At 35.6% G+C, this 25,600-nt stretch overlaps 1 protein-coding gene across 1 annotated transcript in view; it reads left to right on the plus strand.

The window, feature by feature from the left end:
* CPA6 (carboxypeptidase A6) overlaps positions 1-18,123 on the plus strand; it is a 31,123-nt gene extending 13,000 nt beyond the window's left edge. Inside the window, exons 6-11 of the mRNA XM_015825966.1 lie at positions 141-245; positions 4,905-5,015; positions 5,199-5,289; positions 7,724-7,926; positions 15,031-15,115; positions 17,698-18,123. Of these exons, the coding sequence (XP_015681452.1) occupies positions 141-245; positions 4,905-5,015; positions 5,199-5,289; positions 7,724-7,926; positions 15,031-15,115; positions 17,698-17,906 (804 nt within the window). The 3' untranslated portion in view covers positions 17,907-18,123. The remainder of the gene's footprint in view (positions 1-140; positions 246-4,904; positions 5,016-5,198; positions 5,290-7,723; positions 7,927-15,030; positions 15,116-17,697) is intronic.
* Positions 18,124-25,600: the final 7,477 nt, after the last annotated feature.

Here is a 25,600-nt window from a genome sequence, read left to right on the forward strand (position 1 = left end):
ATTTCCACATTCTGTTTAGTATCCATTAAAAAGAGGAACATTTCACTGTTGCCACCTCTCATTGGCAGAATATGTGTTTCATTTTTTTCCCATCCATCCATAGTTTTCTTTTTTTCATGTATGTATTTTTACAATTGCAGCTAGGCAAAAGAACAAGGGTTTATAAGAAAGCTGTGTGGATAGACTGTGGAATCCATGCAAGAGAATGGATCAGTCCAGCTTTTTGCCAGTGGTTTGTGAAAGAAGTAAGGATAATTTTTAAAAATTAACATATTTTCAAATCAGAAACTATTCTGTCTATTATACAAAGTATGTTATCAAACCAGAGATGAATTGTTACGATATTTAATTAGGCTTTAGATACATATATCCGTGATATTTCAACCTTACAGTTGGTGAAAATATTGTTAGCACCATGTCTTTGCTAATAAGATTATAGTTTCCCTGTCTTAATGACAATTATCTATAAATCTCAAATTTGCCTATATTGTTGACAAATTCACAGAGAATAAATATAATAAAGAGTATAAACTATTAAGAATATTGTACTGATGAAATGAGTTCCCAACTTCAGTCAAATAAATTTATGAGCTTGATTTTCTTTGCCCAGTTGCTTGGATTGGATTGGACAGTGCAGAGATTGCAGCAGCATAAATATCTTTCTTTATTAAGAACTTCATTTACTATATCTATATCCTATATTTTTACCAAAATGAAGAGCTGTGATACAGGGTCTTACCTACAGGATAGAACTATTTTTGATGTTAGGAAATCCTAGAAAGTATTATAATATAAATGAGAAACTGCAAGGTATTTTCTTGCGAAGTATGATATAAATATGTTTTGAAAGATTAGGAGCAATTGGGATTAAGATGTGTCTTTTGTTTTTTCTTATAATTATTTTTTGTTTAGAAGAATTTTGTTACTTGAGGATTGCCTATGTTTATTTTTAATATGTCTTGCATTTGGAAAGATAAAAGCTGTTGAGAACTAAGAAAAGCATATTGATATTGCACAGTTCAATATTATTGTCTACTCCCAATTATCAAGATTTCAAGAATTTTACAAAGATGTAAATATATTAGACATGGAGGATATATAGCCCAATAATATTTTATTTGGAAAATACTTGATTATGGCCTAAAAAAATCTCAAACACTTAAGAAAAAGTACTCTCTGAAGAAAATATAGGTCTCACATAGCTCGTTTACCTGCTTTACCTGGATTCATTGTATTTCCATATACAGTACATTTTATAGTTCGTTTTTTATTTTAGTTAGTTAGTAATTTAGATCTTCTTATCCTTTGACATGTGCCAAAGTTCCTGCCAAGGAAGGTGGGGGTTGTTGTTCACTTTCTAGTCCTTTTCAGGTGTTTAGTTTAGTATAAAGGAAATGGAGGTACACATGTCTATTGACTAGTGATTATTATTTCATAGTAGTAAACAATAGAGAAAGGCAGAGCAATACATATCTCCTTGATTTTCTTGATATAGACACATTATACACCTGTAGTATATTAATTTATTATGCATTTTCTTCAAAATCAGGGTGCAGTACAATATTATCATCACCACAAGGAGGCATGCTAGTCATGTTTATCTGCATAATGCTTGCAGCGCCTTTGAATTATAGCTTACTTAAATGAAACTTGGAGTTTGCGTAAGATACTAATTGGATGTCTAGAATAATGAGCCCAGATACTGTAACTAATAAGTACATTAAATTACATTATTTTCTGTCAAGACAAGTGATTTGTTGGCTTCAAGGCAAGTACTGTTCTTTTAGCAAACTAAAAGAATAAAACTGAAAAAAATCCTGCTTAAAAATAGTTCGTTCCTGCTTTTCACTGGATAAATAATGCTGCAGTGTCAGCTTCTGCAAGAGTGCAATATTTGGTAACTGCCTTACCATAAAATTATGGAAAGTTCAGAAACTACCTTCACTGATTTAGTCTTTTGAAATATGCTTGCTAATGCTGCCCAGAGTCACTTTTTGTGAGATGGGCAGCCATATAAATGTGATTGAGAAATAAGTAAGTAAGTAAATAAGTAAATAAATCTCATGAACACAAATACAGCAGCAGAATACCTACTTTGCTGGAAGTCCATTGGTTGCCAAAAGCTTCCAGAGCCAGGTGAAAGCGCTGGTTATTATTCTTTAGCAATGATTCTTTATGGCTTAGATTCTCATTTCCTTTGGGAATGCTGTTTGTCCAGTCTGTGCTGGATAAATGGGCAGATTGAGAATCCCTTCTGCATCCACATGGAGAGAAGTAAGCAGTGGGGTACCACAAGGTTCCGTCTTAGGCCCAGTACTCTTCAATATCTTCATCAGTGACTTAGATGAGGGAATTGAAGGGGAACTCATCAGATTTGCAGATGACACCAAACTGGCAGGAGTAGCCAACACCCCAGAAGACAAACTCAGGATCCAAAAAGATCTTGACAAACTTGAACAATGGCCCTATCCAACAAAATGAGTTTCAATGTAGAGAAAAGCAAAGTTTTACAGTTAGGCAGGAAAAATCAAAGGTACAAGTACAGATTGGGCAAGACCTGGCTTAAAAACAGTAACTGTGAGAGGGACCTCAGATTCCTAGTGGACGATCACTTAACCATGAACCAGCAGTGTGCAGCAGCAGCCAAAAAAGCTAATACAATCCTGGGTTGTATAAACAGAGGCATAGAATCAAGATCATGCGAGGTATTAGTACCGCTTTATAAAACCCTAGTAAGACCACACCTGGAATACTGCAGCCAATTTTGGTCACTATATCACAAAAAAGATGTTGAGAGTTTGGGAAAAAAAATTCAGAGAAGAGCAACTAAGATGATCCAAGGCCTGGAGACTAAAACATACGAAGAATGGCTGTAGGACTTGGGTTTGGCTAGTCTAAAGAAAAGAAGAAATAGGGGAGACATAATAGCAGTATTCCAGTATTTGAGGAGCTGCCACAAAGAAGAGGGGGTCACGTTATTCACCAACGCACCAGAGGGAAGGACAAGAAACAATAGTTGGAAACTGATCAAAGAGAAAAGCAACCTGGAATTAAGGAGAAACTTGCAGACAGTGAGGACAATTAACCAGTGGAATAGCTTGCCCCCAGAAATCGTGGGCACTCCATCACTGGAGATTTTTAAAAAGAGGCTAGACAGTCACTTGTCTAAGAGGTTATATAGGTTCTCCTGCTTGAGCAGAGGGCTAGACTAGAAGACCTCCAAAGTCCCTTCCTATTCTATTCTATTCTATTCTATTCTATTCTATTCTATTCTATTCTATTCTATTCTATTCTATTCTATTTAGAAGTTAAGAGGGAGGGAGCTGGAAACAGCCTTCTCGGTCTCCGAAATAATAACATATCTCTCCCTTCCCAGTTATAATTTTATAAAGCAATGTAGCTGTTTTTTTAAGAGTTCAAGAAACTGGATCCCTGTTAGCCCTGTGAGATCATCCAAGCAAGAATTACAATCAGGAGTACTAACTATATCGTTATTATAAGCTTATGTTAAGATTATAGTGCCTTTCCTTTTACTTTCCAGAAAAGTAGGGAGGGTCCCTTCTGAAATGTTTCCCACATCCTCCTTTCTTCTGAGGACTAAAATATCTTTTACATGCCGGTTGTCCAGCCTGCAGTTCTCTCTCTTGTTTTTCAAAGTCATTTCGACATACCATTACATTCTTCCAGAGGTTCCAAGTGTCATTCTGTCAGTAACATTCACTTTAAATACATTTGCTGCTCTATCTCCAATCGGATGTGTTTGTGTGTGTGTGGGGGGGGGGTTCTAAGGAGCTATTTCCTCCTTCTGGGGTACCACAATAAAGAAAAATCCAAACATTTCATTACTTGCATTAGAGAAATACTAAGACAATATCTCATGGACACATAAATAACTAAACCATAGCAAGCTATTGAACTGTGAGATGACTCTCTCCATGTCTTCAAGAAAGGCTTATTCAGTTTGTATGCAAGAGACTATACAGTCTCGTTAAATGTGTATGAGATTTCAAAAGCTCCCTGCTATTTGACTCAAACTGATTCTGCTCCTACTTTGCAAAATGCCCAACAACTCTGACTGCAAAATTGTGTAGAAATTTCTCTTGCTGTCTTCTTGGCTGCTCAGTTCCTTGTCCTGGACTACAGTAACTCCTCCAAGCTAGCCTGTCTGAATCCAGCCTGCTTCTTCCTTCTCTCAGTTCAGTTTTTGAGGCTTGAGATGCCCCTAGGCAAGTGAGCAATTTTCTCATTGTTGAAACTGCCAGCTTCTTTCTTTTCTCATTGGCCAAGCTGCTTTAGGAGAGACTGGCACAGCCAGGGGGAAGACTTAAATGAGCCATCATTTTGGAGTCCTCCCTCTGGCTCTGCCAGTCTCTTTCCTACAGCTGCCAACCAATATTCCATTTTATTAATAGTAATATTATTAAAGATTTTCATAACAACAATAAAAACGAATATGCATTTTTAGAAAAGTTAGAATTTAAAAAAACTAGATGGCCAATTTGATCCCGCAGGACTGGTGTGCTCCGGGTTTCTTCAGATAAATAATGTTAGCTCTCAGGACCCTGGAAATGCACCTTCTCTGCTGTTATTTAGAAGAATCATGGAGTCCTGTCTCTTTAACCTGGCCTTTAGCGAGGGAAAGTGACTCGATGTGTTTAATTTTGGTCGCTCACTGGCACCCAAGGAAGGAGGTTAGCTAGTGTCAGAAGCTTAGTAGTAATCTTTTCAGGCAATAAGAACCATAAGGACAAATAATCTCTTGGGAAATAGGAGACTAATAAATTGTTGTCCAAGCGTTCATTGATAGTTGTTTTATTAAATTAAAAGAGGGCTAGGATCTCTGAAAAATCACATTACAAAATCTCTGAACTGCACATATTATTTCAACTATTTTTATGTACCAGGCACTTCAGACATATCAAAACGACCCAGCCATGAGAAGAATGCTAAATCAATTGTATTTCTTTATCATGCCTATTTTTAATGTGGATGGATATCATTTTAGCTGGACCCAGGTAAGAAATATTTCAACAGGGTATTAATGAAAGATATAAGAATATTAATATTCAAGAAGTGTGTTGGGGGGAAAAAAGCTGAAATATTTAACCTCACTCTCTGTGAAAAGATTTGTTACAAGCATATCATAGTGTTTCATTTGTATATATGTTGTATTTTCATATTTAAAAATTTATGCCTAGGATCGATTTTGGAGGAAAACAAGATCAAAGAATTCAAAGTTCCACTGCCATGGAGTAGATGCTAATCGTAACTGGAAAGTAAAATGGTGTGGTAAGTCTAGAAATAATATGAATTTCTTTTCTCATTGGCCAATTAAATTAACAATGTGTATATAGTACAGGTAAATATACAGTAAATATATAACTGTCACTCTGATGACATTGTTGGAATTAAGTAAGGATTAAATCCCTCTTTTTACTTTTGACTATAGAGTCCCTCTTTGTCTCTTAGTTCTGGCATTGGAACCTTGTTTGACTTTTGATCACACTGTTATATGACCATCCTGATTTCCCAATACAAATAAACATCCAAACTTTCTCCTGTTTACAAATATTTATTCAAATCCCACCTAATTATTGAGACTTCAAAACAGCTAAAATAAATAAAAGAATAATAAGAATACTAAATGCTAAAAATAAAAATAGTTAAAAATAATTCTAATTGTCAGGGAGAAACCAGTGATTAAATCTTAAAAACAAGATGGACTTTTGCTAGCTTGTAAAATATAATAATGAAAACACTAGAGCAGGGGTGTCAAACTCATCACATCACGTGACGTGTCGTGATATATCGCGACATTTTTCCTCTTGCCAGAGCTTGGGTGGGCCCGGCTTCTGCTTGATGCATCTGGTCGTGGACCGGCAGTTTGATACCCCTGCACTAGAGAAATATGACTTTGAAAATCATTCAAAATCATTCATTCTTGAGTATCCTCTCAGCAGATCTCTCCATAAGCTCCAAAAAAGAGCTTAACAAATAGGTTCGTGGAAGAAGATGGATCCAGATAAAGAGATGGAGAGTTCCAAATTAATCATAAATAATTCCAGAACACAGCCTGAAGTAAGTTCCAAGCTCAGTTAATTACAATTACTAATTTGCACAGACAAATAAGAGTATGAGGCGATGACATTTTAGCACAACACAGAAACAGAAATGAGAATCCATTTCTGGAGAAATAAAGGACTCAAAACCCAGATGTTCCTTTTATTTTGTTTGTTTTTTTTTTTAAAAAAAATTAAGGCATCATTTTTTTGTCAGTTCTATTTACTTTTTTTTTCTGTCTAGAGCAGGGGTGTCAAACTGCCAGCCTGCAGGCCGGATGCATCACGACAAAACCACACCCACCCCATTGCTAGCAATGGGGAAAAAGTTCCGATACGTTGCACGACGGCACGTGATGTCGCGAGTTTGACATGTCTGCTCTAGAGTACATAGAATACAAATTCCAAATACAAAGTAAAAATATATAATGGCAACCAAGGACAAATTAACAAAACATCACAGGCTTGACAAACTTCCAAATCTCCATTTTTTTTCTAATCAGGAAAGGAAAACTGTATTCCTTCATTTGTTCTGTTGTTTAGAACTGCTATAAACAGTAAAATTTAGAGGTCAGAGTTTCCTTATTCCTAAATAAAGCCTTTTTTGTGATTAATACATATGGGCCAACAAATCTACATTTTTAGTTACAAGTTACTGGAGTTTCTTTTAATAGTAAATGCTTCTTAGATGAAAAAATAAGGATCAAGCAAACTTTGTAATAATGATACTTCCATTTTTTAGGTAAATTGTGGAGTGTTTCATGTCATTCTTTTAATACTGAAGACATTCATTATGTGAGGAATATTTTGACAAGAATGTTTAACAGTCTATCAAAATAAAACAAAAGAAAAGTTTCTGGTGTATTATTATGATGTATATTTCTCATGTGAAGCAAATCCGTTACTAATTATGGTTAAGGATATTCCTAAATTGGTGATCAGAAACTAGATTACATTTTTTACCATCACCAAATCATTCAGAAAAAGTAATCATGTTGGCTCAAATAAAAGGTCCATCCCCTTCTACTTTTAATTTACATGAGTGCTAAAGCTGTAATCAAAATTAAATTATGTCTTGGCCCACTGAGAAAATATTTTTTAACTCATACAGCATGCCTTTCTTCTGCTAAAAAATTATATGCAAGTCAGTTTTAATATTTGAACTGTGCCAGTCCACTTTGTCCAATTAGAACAATAGTAGACAACTTATGTAATCTTGGAGTATCTTTTTATGCTTCCTGAACCTTCCCATAATTGCATCAATGGAATTATGCAGTATACTAAATAAGAAGAATATAACTTTCCACTATTTTTTTTAGGAAAATAAGGAAAATAAATGTTTTGGCTCTGCTGCAACAAATTCACCTTTAAAAGCCTTTTAAATTTCAGACAAGAAAAGATTAAAATCTTCTCTATTCCCATGAAATCATTATTATACCTCATCCTGTCGTCATCATCCAAATTGGCCACCCTGGAATCAAAATATTTTCTGTACTGTTGGGATTAGGTCCATTGTCATTGGTCAAAGCTGGATTATTTTAATTCCTTAATATGTTCAGAAGACAGAACCTCATTCTGGTACCATATGTGTGTCCTGTGACCATGTTTTTTGTTAGATTTAACTTTGTAGGAATCATCATCACTTCTTTCCTTCTAACATATAGATGAAGGTGCTTCCCTTCATCCCTGTGATGATACATACTGTGGTCCATTCCCTGAATCTGAACCAGAAGTGAAGGCTGTTGCTCATTTTCTTCGCAAACACCGGACTCAGATAAAAGCCTATTTGTCCTTTCATGCATATGCCCAAATGCTATTATATCCATACTCTTACAAGTTTGCAGCTATTCCAAATTTTAGTTGTGTGGTAAGTATAGAATTCGAAGAGTTCTGCATGTTTGCATACCAATTATGCTTTTTAATTTAGTGAAGAGAATGTGCTTCTGAGTCTCCCTCCTTCTTTGCCAGTGAATAATTAGAAACCTCATAGGAATTCAAATTTATGTTGTCCTATCCAAAGTAAGGGAACAGAGTTGGTGGGGAGGGGAGGAGAAACACAGCTATTTTTAGCTAAGCCAAAAATATTGAAAACTAGTTTTTTAAAATGACTGTATTAGTTACTATTTTTTTCCAACAAATACATTCTATAATGATTGAAGGGATAGTCGCTTTGAAAATTAAATCAGGTAGACAGGACGAATATATTTTAACAATGCCATTGACATATAATGGTTAGTTCACATATTGCTTTATGTCAATACTGTATATGATTGAATTGATTTTAGTTGTAATACAAGACTACAATTCAATTACTGTATCATGATGGGTAACCTGTGGTTTTAGCTCCAGCTTATTGTATATAGATAGCTTATTGTCACTTACTTAAAAATAATGGTGTAACATGATATGTAAATACATTCATTGTAAATCTGCCAGATTACATTGAGAGGAGTAAAGGGAAGAAGAAAGAGGAATCTTATTCTTTATAATGGCCAATATGTTATGGTTCATATGTGTTCATTATGCATACCATGCAGATGTCTATTGGGCTGTATAAAAGATTTTCCACACAGAAGCAACTGGATCATTCTAGAACATATAAGGAGATATCCTGCAGAAAGAAAGTGACAAATTAGTATTATTTCATTTGTATTATTAATAAACAAACACATACACAGTATATTCACACCAATATACAAACATACACATATATGTAGAATACAGATCACATCAGTCATCCTATCTGCATTTCCAGGATGAAATGGTATTCCTTGTAATGCTCAAAACTGCACAATTAATGCCTTGGAAGTTCAATTTTTTCACATCACTGATTTTGATTCTTTCCTTTTTTAATACTGAAAGAGTAATAAAATATATGTAAAAAAGAAGCAAAAGATAAAATACAAATAATAATATCGAAGTAAGTAAATAAGGAATCTACATGGGCATATAGTTTTTCAATATATCATTTAACACTAGGAGTCACAATTAAGGTTTAACCTAAGAATATACATTAGGAATCATGGTCAACACAGCTGAAATCACTGACAAATTCTATACAGTAAATAGAATAAATACTGACACTTTGATATCCATATAAATTAAAATGTAGATTCCATACATTAAAGAAATGCTGATTTTGAATGAGGTAAAAATTAATGTACTAAGCAGCACTGGTTTTCAATTAGAACTGAATTCTACTTCATATTTATTTTTAATGTACAAAGTTATTCTGGACATTGAAACATATTACCATAACTTGATTAATGATTCTTCCAAGAAGAGAACCAGCCTTTTCAATAAGAAACATATTACAGTTGACATATACAAAGTTAATTAAATAAACTTTGGAAGCATTTTATTTATTGATTTAAGTGGCAAGTCACTTTACTAATGTGATTCTAGGTGGCTAACAAGATGTTAAAACTATAAAAAAACTAAACAAAAAGGAAAACAATTCAACAAAAAGTAAATGCCTACAGTGTGTTGAAGGAAAAGTCTTCATCATGGTTCAGTCCAAGCCGGGAATAAACAACATGGCGACTGCTTTAGAAAGAAGGTTGCAGTTTATTGAAGAGCATAGCCAGACAGAAAGATGGCTCTGGAAGAAAAGAGAGCGAGCACATGTAGGGAGTGGGTTTTTATACCTTCTTGAGCCTTTTGTTTGGAGTTGTTCCTGTGGCATGAACTTTGACCTGAATCTGAGTGTGCCTTTCTGGTATTCTGATGGTGGTAGATTAATCCTATTATGTCCCAAAGGTCAATCCTGCTTCCCTGGGGCTGTGGCTGATGACTCTTAGATTTTTGGTGTGAGGGATTGTTGATTCTAGGGATCTTTCTTCCTAATCTCAGTTTCCTGACTCCAGTCTTTCTGACAAGATTATCACATCTGCAATTCTGCAGACTTGGTTTCTATTTGGGACAGAGAGACTTGGGGGCAGGGTTGGTTTCTGCTTTTAAAATCCTTTAGGTAAATATATTCTGCCTTTTAAATATTTCCAAAAATATTTCTTTCTCTGGGGGGGAGGCTGACCTCCCACAAGTGGTTAGTGATCCCAGACAATATGATTAACAAAAATTTCTCAATAGGCCATTGAAACTTCCAATCTCTAGGTCCTGGAATACATCCAGATCTTCAATGCTTTGCAAAAGGTTTAATGGGTCAGGGCCAATCTAATATTGGGGGGTACAGTAGTCCGGCCTGGAAAAGGCAAGCTACATAGATCCCATAAATTGTCATTCTTTATTTGAAGGGACCTGGAGCATGTGCCTCTTGTCAAATCTAGTGGGACAGATAGAAACAGCCAGGAAGAAGCAGTCCTGTAATAACCTGGCCCCAGGCTTTGAAGGGCTTTATAAATGAAAACAAGCATCTTGAATTCCAATTGGAAGCACTTCAGGAACTGGTGCAGCTTATGGACCAGAAGTGTAACAGGAGTATACTGAGGTTCATTCATAACTGCCTGTGCTACTACACTCTGAATCAGCTGCAACTTTCCAATGGTCTTCAAAGGCAATCCATGTAGAACACATTGCAATAATCCAATATATGGTTTAGTAAAATTTCCATTACTGCATTCACATTTTGCATGATATTTCAAGCATATAGTCTATTCAAATTCTGACTCGTTAAGCCTTTTGCAAAGCACTGAAGATCTGGATATTTCACCAGTGGTTTACAAACAAAATTCAGTAGATGTTCAGAATTGCATTTTTCATATTTCTGACTCTTTCCTGATGGAGGAAAAGTGCATATTATGAGAATTTACTCATAACTACTATGATGCTTTGACCTCCTTTTCAATTGTGAAATTGGAAGAAGCAATTGTTTTCACCTTCTTTGCAAAATCAACAGAAAATTCTTTTTCCAGAGCTGGGTATCATCGGGACAATGTGCAAACCAATGCAATCCTTAAATACCAACATTTTCTAAATGTATTACTCTCCAGGAGCTAAACAGTACATCACTATGAATATACAGCCTACAGCAGGAAAGCAAAGATCAACCATTAAAAACATGAAAAAGTCACAGGAGCTTGTTACTCTTAAACCTTTGGGCAGACAGAAGAAAACACGGTAGAGAATAAGTGACAACCAAATATTTAGAACATTTGCACAAATAGGAAATCCCTAACTGACAATGCATTTGTACAGGCAACTCAACAAAATACAGTTTCAACTTATATGCAGTGACCTGCATTGAACAGCAAAGCAAGATCATAAAGAATTTTTCTTCCTTTGGGACCAATTTCACAAGTTCCTCAGATTTATCTTATGTTGATGTTGGCCAGGAGATGAAAGCTTTTCCATGGATATTACCATCTAGCTAGGAGAGGATTCTTTAATAATTTGTGAGATGAAAACAAACAGGCTTCTGTCCAGCTTACAATACAGACTTGTGTTGCCAGTCACTCTCTGAATTAATATGTTAAATTATTTAGGTGTTTGGAACTGGAGAAAGGGATATACAATTCTCTGTATACATTTTATCTAGTGCAGACATATCCTTTCGTTGTTTATTTCAATTTTTAGTTATTTGGAAGTTTTCATTCAATTGCTACAGTCATGTAATATAAAGTTACACTGGCCTATTTCACAGTGTACTACTTATTATGTAGCATGTTTGGTTTGAGCTTTAATGTGCCATACCAATGCAGTCATTGTGATTGTAAGCCAATTCAGCAAACTATGGTTAAAATAAATCATGACTTAGCCCAATATGTGAAGTCATTCTAAGTACTGCAATTTAACAAAAGGGTGGCATTGGAGCTTGTTGCCAATTTGTATGTACTATATCATTTGAGATAGACTCTGGCAAAGAATCAGTGGCAATGGTATTTCTGAGGCCATGCAACATTAAAAAGGTATTCTCTTTGTTAAATATAGCACAAAAAGCAGCTTCCCCAAATTAAAACTTTGGAAGTCAAAACTGAAAAACAAGTTTTTGTTTTGGATATACACTGTATAGTATACAGTAACAGTATCACACTGTGAGGCCCAAAGTTGCATAGCTCTCAACTCTCCTTTACAAAGATCTGAGATTCAGAACTACTGCTGAGCGCTTTTCAGTCAGCTCATCAATCAGTAACATATGCATATAACCACTGAAGGAATGGATCCAAATTAAAACTGAATTTTGCATTTAGGTCAGTAATTTTTAGTGCACTTCTCATCCCACAGATGTGGAACTGCAGGCAAATCTCCATTTAGAAGCCTAGAATATATTTGTTCTTGAGAACAAAAGTGTTTCCCTGCAGCATAGTCACAGTTAGTAAAAAAAATAATAATAATAATCATGTGCTATTTCACTTCCCATTATATCTACAATTTTAGTCCCCTTAATTGTTTATATAGCTACATCAGCATTTTTACTTTATAAAATTTAAGAAGCCATACCTCTGTCCTGAGTTTATAATTTAGTAAGAAGGAAATAGAGCAGGGGAAAGCAGATATGAGAAATGGGGTAGTAATACATATATAGTTGCTATAGTTACAGGTTATTGCTGCAGTTTTACATTCATTGATCTTTGGGTATATGAACTGAATTCAATGAAACATTTTTCAGAGCAGATGTGAGGGACTGCATTTTAAGATATAGTTGGGCAGCTGGGAAATCTTTTTGAGTTAGAAACTGTATCAGCCCATTAGAATAATTGGGGATTGCACAAATGTGTTGTGATTGGATACTGGTGCATAGATTGGTTTACTTATTTAACTAAGAAATTGCATAGCATTTGATTTTTCTTAATATGACATATGCAAATAATCCTCAAATATCCAAACCATGCCATTTGGGTTATTTGTGTAGCAATTGAGCCAATGAAGCTTACCCAACAGAATATTGTAACAAAGTATGTATTTACCCTAATTATGTATATTTACCCAATTACATCTTGTATCCATTCTTTCGCTGTCACATTGCTATGAACATTAGGAAAAGACGTTTTAACACTAGGATTACCCAGTGATTCAAATGTAGGAAAAATAATTCTGTTTCTAAAAACAGGAGCAAAAGGACAATCTTAACAATTACTTCATAACAGTAATTACAGGGTAACAGTTCTACATACTGAGTGATTTAGAAGAAAACATTATATAAAATTAATTGGTTATCATGAATAGTAAATGTTATGATTTATATTTTGCACGCTTTTGTCAGCATATTTCAAAACTATGAGCCTTTACATGACAATGTATGAACATTAAATGGAGTATAATATGCATATAAAGTTACTATTCTTAAAACAGAGATATAAATTCCTCTAAAATGAACAGAATTAAGAATCTTTTTGACAGGAGTTCAGATTGAAATAAGTGTTCAAAGCTTATCAAAATGAATATTATGAAATATTAATGATATTGGTTTTGCCTAATTAATTTTAGCATATGATGGAATATTTTTTAGTTTTTAAAATGAAGCAAATGTAAACATCATCTCAAATCAATACTAATATATAGAAGATTGTTTAATGAGTGGTACAACCAGTTACAAAGCAAATCACCCTTTTGCACTTGTACAATCTTTGTATATTTCTAGTGATTTTTTAAATAAAAGCCAGTATACCTATTTTCATAATATTTATTCTTTTAAGTAACATATCTTGTATAATTAGAGCATCATGACATACAAATTCCCATTCTGAATTATCCAGCAGCTTATAATTTTAACTATTTCACATGTTGTTGTATGCTGCCCAGAATAACTTTTTTTGAGTTGGGCAGCTATATAAATTGGATACATAAATAAAATAAAATAGAAAGGTAAATTCTGTAACATATTTCTCTGCAAGTCATTTGATTTTGAACAATTTATTTTTTCATTTTTAAGTATATTCCATTGAAAACACATTAAACTCTAGTAAAATAATGTACATACCAATAATCAAAACTGATGTATAAAAGCTAGTTCAGAAAATGCAGAAATAAGCAGCCTGAAAAATATTACAGTAACAAGGGACAGGTAGAAAGCATCTCTATAATCTAAAGAGGAGCTTCAAACCAAATGCACCGCATTTACAGGAGAAAATAAATGCAAACATTTGTATCTGAAATTCACTACAAACAGGGTTTGTATTTGATATATAGGAGTCACTGCATTTCTTTTATAAATGCTTCATTGTTTGTTTGCAATAAAACTGTATTGAAAGATATGCATCTTGGAATATACCTTACGTTTGTTTGTATCCCACCTTTATTATTTTTACAAAGAAATCAAAGCAGCAAACACACCTAATACTCTTTACTCCTCTATTTTCCCCACAATGACAATTCTGTGAGGTAGGTTGGGTGACTGGCTAACTGGCTAAGGTCACCTCGCTGACTTTCATGGCTAAGGTGGGATTTGAACTCACAGTCTCCCAGTTTCTAGCCTGGTGCCTTAACCACTAGACCAAACTGGCTCTGATATTGTTTCAAGTTCTAGCGTTTGGCACAAGAAGGTAGCCGAAGAGTTCCCATACAGTTAAACCTGGTTAGGAGATAATATTTAAAAGTGAGCTGGAACCCTAAAACAAGTAGCCAGCTTCCCCTGTAACCAAACCAATTGAATGTACTTGGCAAAAGAACCCTTATTGTGCAAATCAGTGTGGGATAGTCATCTTAACATAATCTAATAGACTAGAGGGAATAGAAAATCTGGTTCTCTTTCTTCTTTATACATGGCAGTAGAGCGAGAGATGTCCTCTCCAATACTTCTGTTAATGCTGTTGTTGCTTTAATAATATTCTCGTACACAGATCTTTATAATGAGTGATATATATATAAGCAGAAAGATATAACTTTATGAAAGGTTATTCATGAAAATGATTCATGTTTGGAAACAAAGGTAGTGGTAGGGGGCACAAGATGTAACAGGTTACGAAGGGTAAAACTAAAAAAATGGGTAATCTTTGTCCTGTATCATTCATTATGAAGAAGATAATAATTAATATGCTTTAAGGGGTGATTTTTCTTTTTCTTTGTCATCTCCTAGGAATCTGCAGCTGCTAATGCTGTAAATGCCTTGCAGTCAGTTTATGGAATAAGGTATCGATATGGTCCTGCTTCCAGAATTTTGTGTAAGTGTCTCTGACAAATTGGATTTTTAAAAAATAACCTCTGTTGATGATACTGTAACAGAGAAAAGGTTTTAAAATCTAAAATTATATTGAATGAAGAGCATAATACTATAGTACTAGTTTTAATATTTGTAAGCTGTCCAAAGTCATCTCTGATGAGATGGGCATATTAATTAAGTAAGTAGGTAAGTAAGTAAGTAAATACCAACTACAACTTACTCCTGAATTCTGAGTAGTGGTTGTGCTTTTAGCTTTTCTAAAAGCAGTTTGTACCAATATGTAATGAGTACAGATTAATGCTGGGAAGATGAAGCAAGTAATTAGCATAAAATTGCAGCTCATATATTAAATATGTTTGGGAAGAATCTTTTTTCCCCCACCATTCACAAAATGAGCATTGCTATTTCTATGCAAAAGATATGATTAAAACAACATACTCCCATATATATTTACCTCACAGTCCAAACAGACATGGTTTGGATTGCACAATTTAATGCACAAATGCTTCTCTTTTAAATTAGTGCTCCTTTTTGCTTTTCTTTTTTTTTTGGAAAGGCCTTCAAAATACTCAAAAATATTTTTAAAGCCTTGATTGCAATCTATAGAAACAGAGAAACAACATAGAAAGTTGTTACTAAACTGCAGATTTGTAAATGTGTAGGAATACTATATTATTAAATATATGGCTGGAGAATAATCAAAATATATTTACATTTAAATGAAATAAAGTTGCATTTCTTTTTGTCCTTGCCCCAATCATGAATATTTGAAAACTGACCTTCAGCCAGCTAGTCAAAAACCAAGTATAGTCATTGGTTCAGAATCTTATTTGAAGTCTACTTTCTGCGATGGTACTTTGTACCCCAGACATAGAGCAAAAATTGCTCACCAACCCAAATACTCCTCGGTTTATGACCACAATTGAGCCCAGAATTCCTGTTGCTAAGTGAGACATTTGTTAATGGGGTTTTGCCCCATTTTACGATCTTTGTTGCCACAATTGTTAAGTGAATCACTGCAGTTGTTAATTTAATAACACAGCTGTTAAGTGAATCTGACTTGCCCATTGACTTTGCTTGTCAGGTCACAAAAGGGGATCATATGACCCCAGGACACTGCAACCATCATAAATATGAGTCAGCTGCCAAGAGACTGAATTTTGATCACATGACATGGGGATGCTGCAGTGGCCGTGTGAAAAACTGACATAAGTCACTTTTTTCAGTGTCATTTAACTTTGAATGGTCACCAAATGAACTGTTGTAAGTCAAGGATTACCTATAATTAAACTTATTGAGTTGGAATTAAAATATTGTTGGGGTTGAGGACATTTAGGGGTTTTCAAATCTTTCTTTTAAAAATGTAACTTAAATACAACCTTAGGATAATACGCTGATGAGAAAGCCACATATGACACTTTCAGTGCCTCATTTGCTACCTTCTAACAATCTTGCAATTCAGTGCCAAATTTTGCCAGAGCATTGTTGTTTTTCCCCAGATGGAGATCTCTGGAAAGCTTTTCATTCCATTCCCACATTTCAGTCTTCAAGCCCTAAAAATTGCCCCAAGACAAATGCTGTTGTTTTTGGAGGGTTGGGGAATTAAAGATGAGAGTGAGACACTTTTCTAATCCTAAAATAATAAGCAGCTAAAGTGCTCTGGGACTTTGGAATTCAAACTGACAGACACCTGCCACATAACAAGACTTAACAATTGTCAATAAGAAAGACAAAAATGTTTGGATAGTAGACATGGCAGTACCTGGAGACAGCAGAATAGGAGAGAAAGAAGATAATATACAAAGCCCTACAGACTGCGACAAAAGAAAACAAAGATAGTACCAATAGTAATAGGACCAGTGGTGGGATTCAGCCAGTTCGCACCAGTTCGGCAGAACCGGTAGCTAATTTTTTGTTGCCCAGGTCCTGAATGGACTTCTAGAAGCGGCATCCACACAGAGAACTGGTTGTTCACATATTTGAATCCCACCACTGAATAGGCCCCTTGGGTGCAATACTAAAGCAACTGGAATACTACTTGAATATCTTCAGCACTGACAAATTCACTATCAATCAATTGAAAAAGTCAGCTTTTATTTGGAACAGCTTACATTCCTATAATGATACCTCTAACATCATCAAACATCAATATCTGCCTATCCCAGGTCCTTGGAAGGCCTCGAGAAGTAGATAAAAATGTTAAATCCAGCCTGAATATCCGGCTAACTATGCAATGAACCATAATAATATTAATAATTTAACACCCTCAAATATCCACATCTGCCTATTCCAGGTCCTCGGGAAGAACGTGATAGGTGGATGAAAAAGCCAAATCCAGTCTGAAGATCTAGCTAACTGCAACAAACCATAATTGATTAAGAAGCCATTAGCCCTACTCTTTCCAGTGCAGTTACCCCATTACATGAGGGCCTTTTATTTTATTTATTTATTTATAAAATTTATAGGCTGCCCATCTTACCTTTGCAGAAGATTGGGAAACTGAGATCACCCATCAAATGTTGTAGATCCATGTATTAGCAAATTGTTTCCTAAACCAAATATATTGTTTTTCTTTTTTTCCAGATGTGAGTTCTGGGAGTTCAATGGATTGGGCTTATAAAAACGGAATCCACTATTCATTTGCCTTTGAATTGCGTGATACAGGTCATTTTGGATTTTTATTGCCTGAGAACCTAATCAAGCCAACCTGTACAGAGACCATGCTGGCTGTTAAAAATATAACTATGCACCTCCTTAAAAAGTGTCATTTAAGTGTTGCAGCCAAGTTTTAATTTTTTAATTCTTCTTAAGAATACAGTGTGAAGTCACTCGAATATAGAATATGGCATTTCCCACTAGCAGAATCCATTGAAAAAAGAAGTGACATTTTCTACAAATAAGAAATATCCAAATATTTGATATCTAGGCCATGCATATTGTGGTATCGGAACATATGAAGGCAGAAAAACTTGAGTGTATCTAAATGATTATTGATGAAATTCTGAAGGGTGGAAATGAGAAAAAGTAAAAAGAAAATTTTCAAGTGAGAAAGAAGCACCAAGGCTTTATTCCAAGGGTGTCAAACTCAATTTCATTGAGGGCCGCATCAGCATTGCGGATGCCCTCAGGGGGCCGGGTGGGCCACATGAAACCACTTCGCGGGCCGCATCTGGTCCCCGGGCCTTGTGTTTGACATGTCTGCTTTATTCAAACTCATGTCTAGCAAGAAAAAGGATAAATTATGTAAAATCTTTGTTCAAATGTGCTTTATCTGCCTAATTTATACACATTATGAATCTCGGCTTGGCCCAAAGAATAATCAGAATTACCTTTGCTCAAAATGTTGATTTTTGAACCACTGAAAGTTAGTTGTAGCTCAAATATGTATAACCTAAACTAAATCGTTTGCAATAATAAAGCTATTTTATTTCCAGAGTTAGGATCATATGTTTATTTACATTGGAATAAAATACATCATGCTGCAAAAACATTGGCAAGACCTATGTATTAACCTCATGGGAGGAATATACTGAGAATAGAGGATATAGTATATTCCTGAATGAATGTCACCAAAGAGCTACATTCCAAAGTTAACCTTAAGATGGAAACATCCTGGTGGAATAATGTTCTGTTCTATCTTACCTGTTACGTTCATTATATATTCTATTTTTTCATGTCCCAATTGTAGAAGAATAATAGCATTTATTTTAACTGTTGTGCTTTGAACTCCAGGGAACCTATTTCATTTAAATTATATTTTAGAATTCTCCTTCATAGCTAGAGATTGAATAACCTTTATTGCTATCACCTTGGAAATGTCAGTATGAAGTCATTTGATTCAGTGTAGAAAATGGATAGTGTAAGATGTAATCAAAGGGTCAACTCACTCAATAAGTATTGCATTTCCCCAGGCCCAGTGAAATGGAAGATCTGCTGCTATGTGCAAAATAAGTAAATAACAGCCAAAGCAGAGAAGCTCAGGGAGGCTTCCAGGCAATCTCAACCTACAATGAACTGCTCTGAAACCAGGATAGAAACAGCTATTATATAAATAACTGGATCAGAATCAATTGGCTTCTCAGATCACATGACAATCGTAACCACTCTCCCTGCAAGATACCAAGTGATGAAGAAAGTAAGGCATACTTGTCAGTCTGGCTGGGTTTCAGTCATGTATCACTTTCTAAATATAGTATTTCTATAGCATGCAAGTACTGATTATCTTACAAATAAATATGTACAATAATGGGTGGTTATATAAATTGAATAAATCCCTCATAAAATCCCAAAGGTGCTTTTCCAAAAGTAAACTGGACTTTCTTGGTTTATTCCTTGAAAATGTTTCCCTTCTTGGATGAGACTGCAGTCCCAAGAATTTCTACACCCATTTGCACTCTGATTCAGATGACTCTGAGGATACAGATTAACCCCCAAGTGGCCTCAACGACTCTCAGAGAGCTAATGATAACTTTCAGAGTGCTAATTACCAGATGACTGCATAGAACAGTGATGGCGAACCTTTTAGAGACCGAGTGTCCCAAAACTGGCCCCGCCCCCCTCCACCCCTTGGCTGCGCTACTCCGTGTGGGCCACGCTCAGAGGCGACTCTCCTTCAGGGGGGCTGCTGGAGAGGAGGGGGTTGCGGGGGGAGGCGAGGGTGGGGCAATGGCACGTGTGCCTACAGAGAGGGCTCCGAGTGCCACCTCTGGCACCTGTCCATAGGTTCGCCACCACTGGCATAGCATATAACTCCTTCCATTCCCTACCATTCAGAACTGAAGAAGCTTCTTGGGCAAGAAGTGAAATGGCAACATAGATGCTATGCTAAAGGTAAATTGTCCATATAAAAAGAACATCCCACATAGTAAATGTGTATATCGTACCTGATTCTGCATTAAGTACAATATATATTATTAATCTTTTTAAAACTGGTACATATGCATGCTCTAAATACAGCTATAAAAATAATGTTCACTTTTGGATATAAAGGTATGCTATTAATCTGTTGATGGCCAGGGTTGATTTGACAGATGAAGCTGTCAAGTTCCTTATTTTGCTTTTCCATGTATATTCCCCTGAGATGCATGCTTGGTGGAAGTGGACATCCATTTCAGATATAAATAGTATATGAAGAATGATCAAGCATATATAACTGCACTTCTGTGCTAGAACCTTCAAACTCAACAACGATCAGCTTTCCATTTATAGATGACTGTTACTAATTAACCACTATATTTATGTTTGCACATAGTTAAAAATAAATATAAAAATTGGGACTACTTCCTATCTTGGCATTTTGTCTGGTAATATTTATTGAGAATGATATTAGATAATTTTTCAGTTATAGTTCTTTGAAAATATAGATGCCACTGAAGACTTGTTGCTTAGAAGACTCCTCACTTGGAAAATTAACCCTTTTTTTTAATGCCTGGACTTTTCTACCTTTCCCCCCCCCCTTGTCTAGTTATCTCCTCCCTTCACCATCTCTATCTTATTCTTATTCTTTTTCCTTCCCAGTGCAGCTACTGCCACCCACTGCCTTCCTTTTTTAGTTTTATTTTTTATTTTTTGCTATTTGTATTAGAAGAGGGAGAGAAATATATCTTAATACTGTATATAAGTAATTTGTGAGAATTCTTGGTTGGTAAGATGAGGAAAGTGGTGTTGAAATTTTTTTAACTAGATGTAGGAGGGAGGGAGGGAGGAAGGAAGGAAGAAGGATCTATTCCTATTTGTGAAGGGAAAATAACATTAAATGCAGGTTCACTTCATTTTAGATTTCAGCAGTTAAAATATACTATCATTTCTGCATATCTCTGTCTGTAACTAGAACATGTTTCCTAGTATAAAGTAAGGAACAGAATGGCTTATGGTCTGGCTGTGGAATAAAGTCATGCCATATACTACATTTTTATGCTACATTTCTTGGTACCTTTTTGTAGTTCTCCCCCCCCCACACCTCCTCAACTACTCCCAGAGAGACCCTAAAGAAATGGGCAAATTGTTGGTATCCTCTGCTGGCTCAAAGATCAATACACTTAAACAACAGATCTAACCATAAGAAAGTTGCCTACATCTATGCTAGAACAGACAATATCTTTTTGTTGGACATTATGTTTGTCAAAAATTGACAGAACTGAGAAGAATAAATGTTATTAATGGTTACTAATTCTTGTGGTGACTATATTCAACCTGTATTCCACCAGGGTCAGGTCCTATGCTTCTGAATATTAACAGGGAACCAAAGCAAAAGTGTCTTATTAGCTGTCCTGCTTATGAGCATCCTAGAGCAGGGGTGTCAAAATCAATTTCATTGAGGGCCGCATCAGCATTGTGGTTGCCCTCGGGGGGCTGGGTGGGTGCGGCCAGCATGGGTGCGGCCTACTGGGTAGGCGTGGATGGAGTGGGTGTGGCCTACTAGGTGGGCATGGCCAGCTCTACATCGCTCACCTCAAGGGTGCCTGTGGGAGCCTGTGCAGGAGTGGGACAGATCTGAGAGTCTCTGGCAGAAGGGGGTGGGATCGGGGCAAGCGCCAAGGCATGGCCCATTTCTTCATTCCTCACAAAGGGTAACACCTCCCCAGCATGCACCCAGGGGGTGGGGCCGATGCAGCAGGGGCTGGTTCTTCGCTGTTTCCAGATGGCCTTGTGGAGCTAAGACTGAATGCGTTTCAGCATAGATGGCCACCACAAAATTGTACATTGGCTCCCAGCTGGCCTGGGCCAGGGCCAGGGCTAAGGTAGCGGGGGCCGTTCCCTCACTGTTTCCAGGATGGCTTCGCGGGCCACATGAAACCACTTCGCGGGGCGCATCTGGCCCCCGGGCCTTGTGTTTGACATGTCTGTCCTAGAGTATTCTATTTCTTCTACGATTTTCTTGCCTGATGTACTTCTGAAAGTTTTAGTTTCAAGAATATCAGTGGTCAGTCTTGACAATGCTCTGCCAACATTGTCTGCCTTGTTTTCATGATGTTGATATTCCACATAGCACTAGTATATGCTGCATGACTTGGCTACACTGAACTTTCCTTTTGCCTTTGGTGCACATCAACAGCTATTCAGTTTTAATGCAGCCACCTCCTACATGAATGCTTATTTGTGAATGTCCGTCTAGTCTGATCTCTACCACATGCCAATCATGGATGACTCTTGTACAAGTATACACACCCAATGTATAGCACAGTGGTATCCATAGGGAAAGAAAGGGGAAGTCACACCAAGAAAGCAGAGTTGTAGTGCATTCCTTGCCCATTTTGTACATTTGTTGTAATATCATATGCATATACCAAAGGAATGGACCTTTGCAGTGCAATACTGCTTTCATCATTTTGATGAAAGTACAGTAGTAAAATCTTGCAAGTGCCACTGGTAGGATCATAAACACTGGCATTCACCACTGTAAGATAATAATCTGTGGATGGCGAGAATATACTACATCCTTCTTTGTTGGGTAAACCTTAAGCCTATTTGTTTTGGCCTATTCCAACAATGTATGCGTAGGCTTCTAGTTTATGTTATCTCAAATTTTCACATTAACAACTGTAATATAATAACCCATCTGCATGGTAGATACAGTTGCTGCATGTAAGAGTTGCAGGATATTTAAACAAAAAAAACACAAACTGTAAATGTATTGTATACCTCTACGTGTATAAATGTGTGTCTACGTGTATAAATGTGTGTGTGTAATAGGAACATAGCCAGCCATACAAATCAAATCAAATCAAAAATACATTTTACATATGTAAACTTATGCCTGCATTTTTAATTTTTGGAAAATATTAGCCCCCTAAGCTGATGAATTCAGAGGAGAACGTTTTAGTTCTAAATAAAAGCACTAGCAGTCTTTATTCAAAAGACAGATAAATCTCTGTTGGTCTTCTGTTTGTCTTTGCTGACAGAAACTGAACAGTCAGGCAGAACAACAATCCAGATGTCTTCATATGCAAAATATCTCCCCTTGGGTGAAAAATATCAAGTCCATTGCATGAATTGTCCCTTTATTAATACAACATTTATTTAAATTGGCAATTGAAAGAATCCAATTGATAAAGATGGATAACTCCTTGCAGATAAAAGAAAAAAACCCCTGTTCTACATAGAAAATTGTATAAATCACATTCTTGCCCAATCAACATATACTGTTACTTAGCTGGCTGCATGCAAAATATCCACATATAGTTAGGAAGACAATTTTTAGACTATGCAGAGTTCAAAACTGCTTTAATGCTACATTACAATATACGACTAATCTTGATACTTTAATGGACAAAATTTTCTTCAGATTTTACCCCCAAGCAACAAAAACATTCTTTCATATTTAAAACAGCCTGGGCAATATACTATGTGTGTTAAATGGCATCATTTGCACAATAACATGTGTGACACAAATGGTATAAAATATTAATTACATAAAAGTCAAAAGACAAACTCTATCAACTGAGTATATTAAAATATCATATATTAAAGTGAGATTATGTGAGGATTTTGAATGAGCAATCTTTACAAGAGTACTTTTGAGAAAATTAACAAAAGTTGCATATTTTAAACAACAAAAGCAACTTATATGTTCGAGTTTTCTAAAGCATAATATTCTGTGTAATGTATATTTAAATACTGGAAATATTTTCAGGTATATTATTTCTTAATTTGGCATGCACATTCTGAGATTCCACCCAATTCAGCAATATAGCCTCAATTCATTGAATTACTATTCTCTGGAGACTCGCTGGGGTAATATATTTCACAGGGTTTGCCAGCAGTCCAAAGGATTTTTTGCTTCTCTTTTTTATAAAAAAATGAGGAAAGGTAAGTTTGTTAATTTACAAAGTACTGTACTAGAGGTTTACCAGGTGCAGAGAAAAAAAAGAATGTAACAACTGACAAGCCCAAAACACAATGAGTGCAGATTGTTAGGCATTGTCAGTTAGTGATGATTGGCTGAATGTATCCTGTGAGCTCTAGTTTTATACTAAATGCCTTTTGGATATACAGATGGTGAGGCAAACTGGATAAATCATGAGTTGGATTACAGCACGATGGAATGATTTGCAAATCTCACTTCTGAAAGAAATAGGCTGAATTTTTTAAAAGCAAATTGTGCATTTTCTTCTAGTGTGCCCTATTACAGGGGTCCCCAACCCCTGGTCCGTGGACCAGTACCAGTCCATGGCATGCCAGCAACCGGTCCGCACAAACAAGCAAAGCCCCATCCATGAGATGCAGGCAGCACACAAAACCATGCACCCTCCGGTCCACGGAAAAACCTCTCTCCACGGAACCAGTCCCTGGTGCCCAAAAGGTTGGGGACTTCTGCCCTATTAGAAATTACTATATATACATTTCTACTATGGTAAACTATTCCATTATTGTTGTATTTCAGTAGCTGTGCCAATTCAACACTGGAGTAGAAAAAATGTACCAGGTATATATGGATAAGTACATTAAGCTTGGTTAATGTTAACTGTGATTAGATTTTTTTAGTTTTGGCTATTGTTTGAATGCCTAGCATATTTGGTTAGTTTATAGTTCTATCTAATGAACAAACCAGAAAATAAGTCAAATAGATTAATCATGTTATGTGAATACAACCAAAAGCTATCTACATAATACTAAAACTCTCATTCCCATAATTTTTAACTGGGCAAAATGGTGCATCACAGGGCAACAGTGTTTGAACCAAGGAACCTCAAATGGACTAACTTACAGTATTTGTCCAAAATCTGGAACTTATGACTCTTGTGGCAAATTTTATAATCTTTCATATAAAATTATCATAAAAGTTTATAATATAAAATGTCATAAAATAAATTCTTTGCCGATGAGCTTTTTAAAGCAGATAAATCACTAAACGCATCCCAACTTTTCCAATGAAGGCAGTTGAAAGTCAATTGATAATCAAAACTTGAAAAACAACTTTTGCCATTAAATTAAACATAATCATATTTATCTATGAGCAATGAGATGAAGATGCCTTCCAAAAGGTAAGAAAGCCAGTCAAATATAATTTCTTAATAATTAGTTCATCTTTAAACGGAAACTCCAAAGTACTTTTTAAAAGCAGTATTTACATTTCCTTCTTTCTTTCTTTTTCTTTCTTTCTTTTCTCTTCCTTCCTTCCTTTCCTTTCCTTTCCTTTCTCCCCGGAAAACAGCCTTATTCCATGGCTATTTCAAACAAGTTAATTTAAGAATAGTTTAGTATAAAGTGATTTAAAAAAACAAACAAAAATAAAGTAAAAAAATTGTTTAATAGTGTGCTCTGGCATAAATGTTCCAATAGCACACAATCAACTAGCTAATAAGTTGCACATCTAAAGCACTACCCAAAATGAAATGACATACTCTTTATTCAGTCAGACCAACAAAATATAAAAATATGCAACACAAAAATAAAATCAAATGGGTGAGATAAAATAGTAGCACAATAAAAAGGGCCCTAAACTGAAAATGTAACTTACATTATTATAATGGTGTTATTAGTTACC

Source organism: Protobothrops mucrosquamatus, unplaced genomic scaffold (genome assembly GCF_001527695.2).
Source record: "Protobothrops mucrosquamatus isolate PMUCROS unplaced genomic scaffold, P.Mucros_1.0 scaffold2900, whole genome shotgun sequence".
NCBI lineage: Eukaryota > Metazoa > Chordata > Lepidosauria > Squamata > Viperidae > Protobothrops > Protobothrops mucrosquamatus.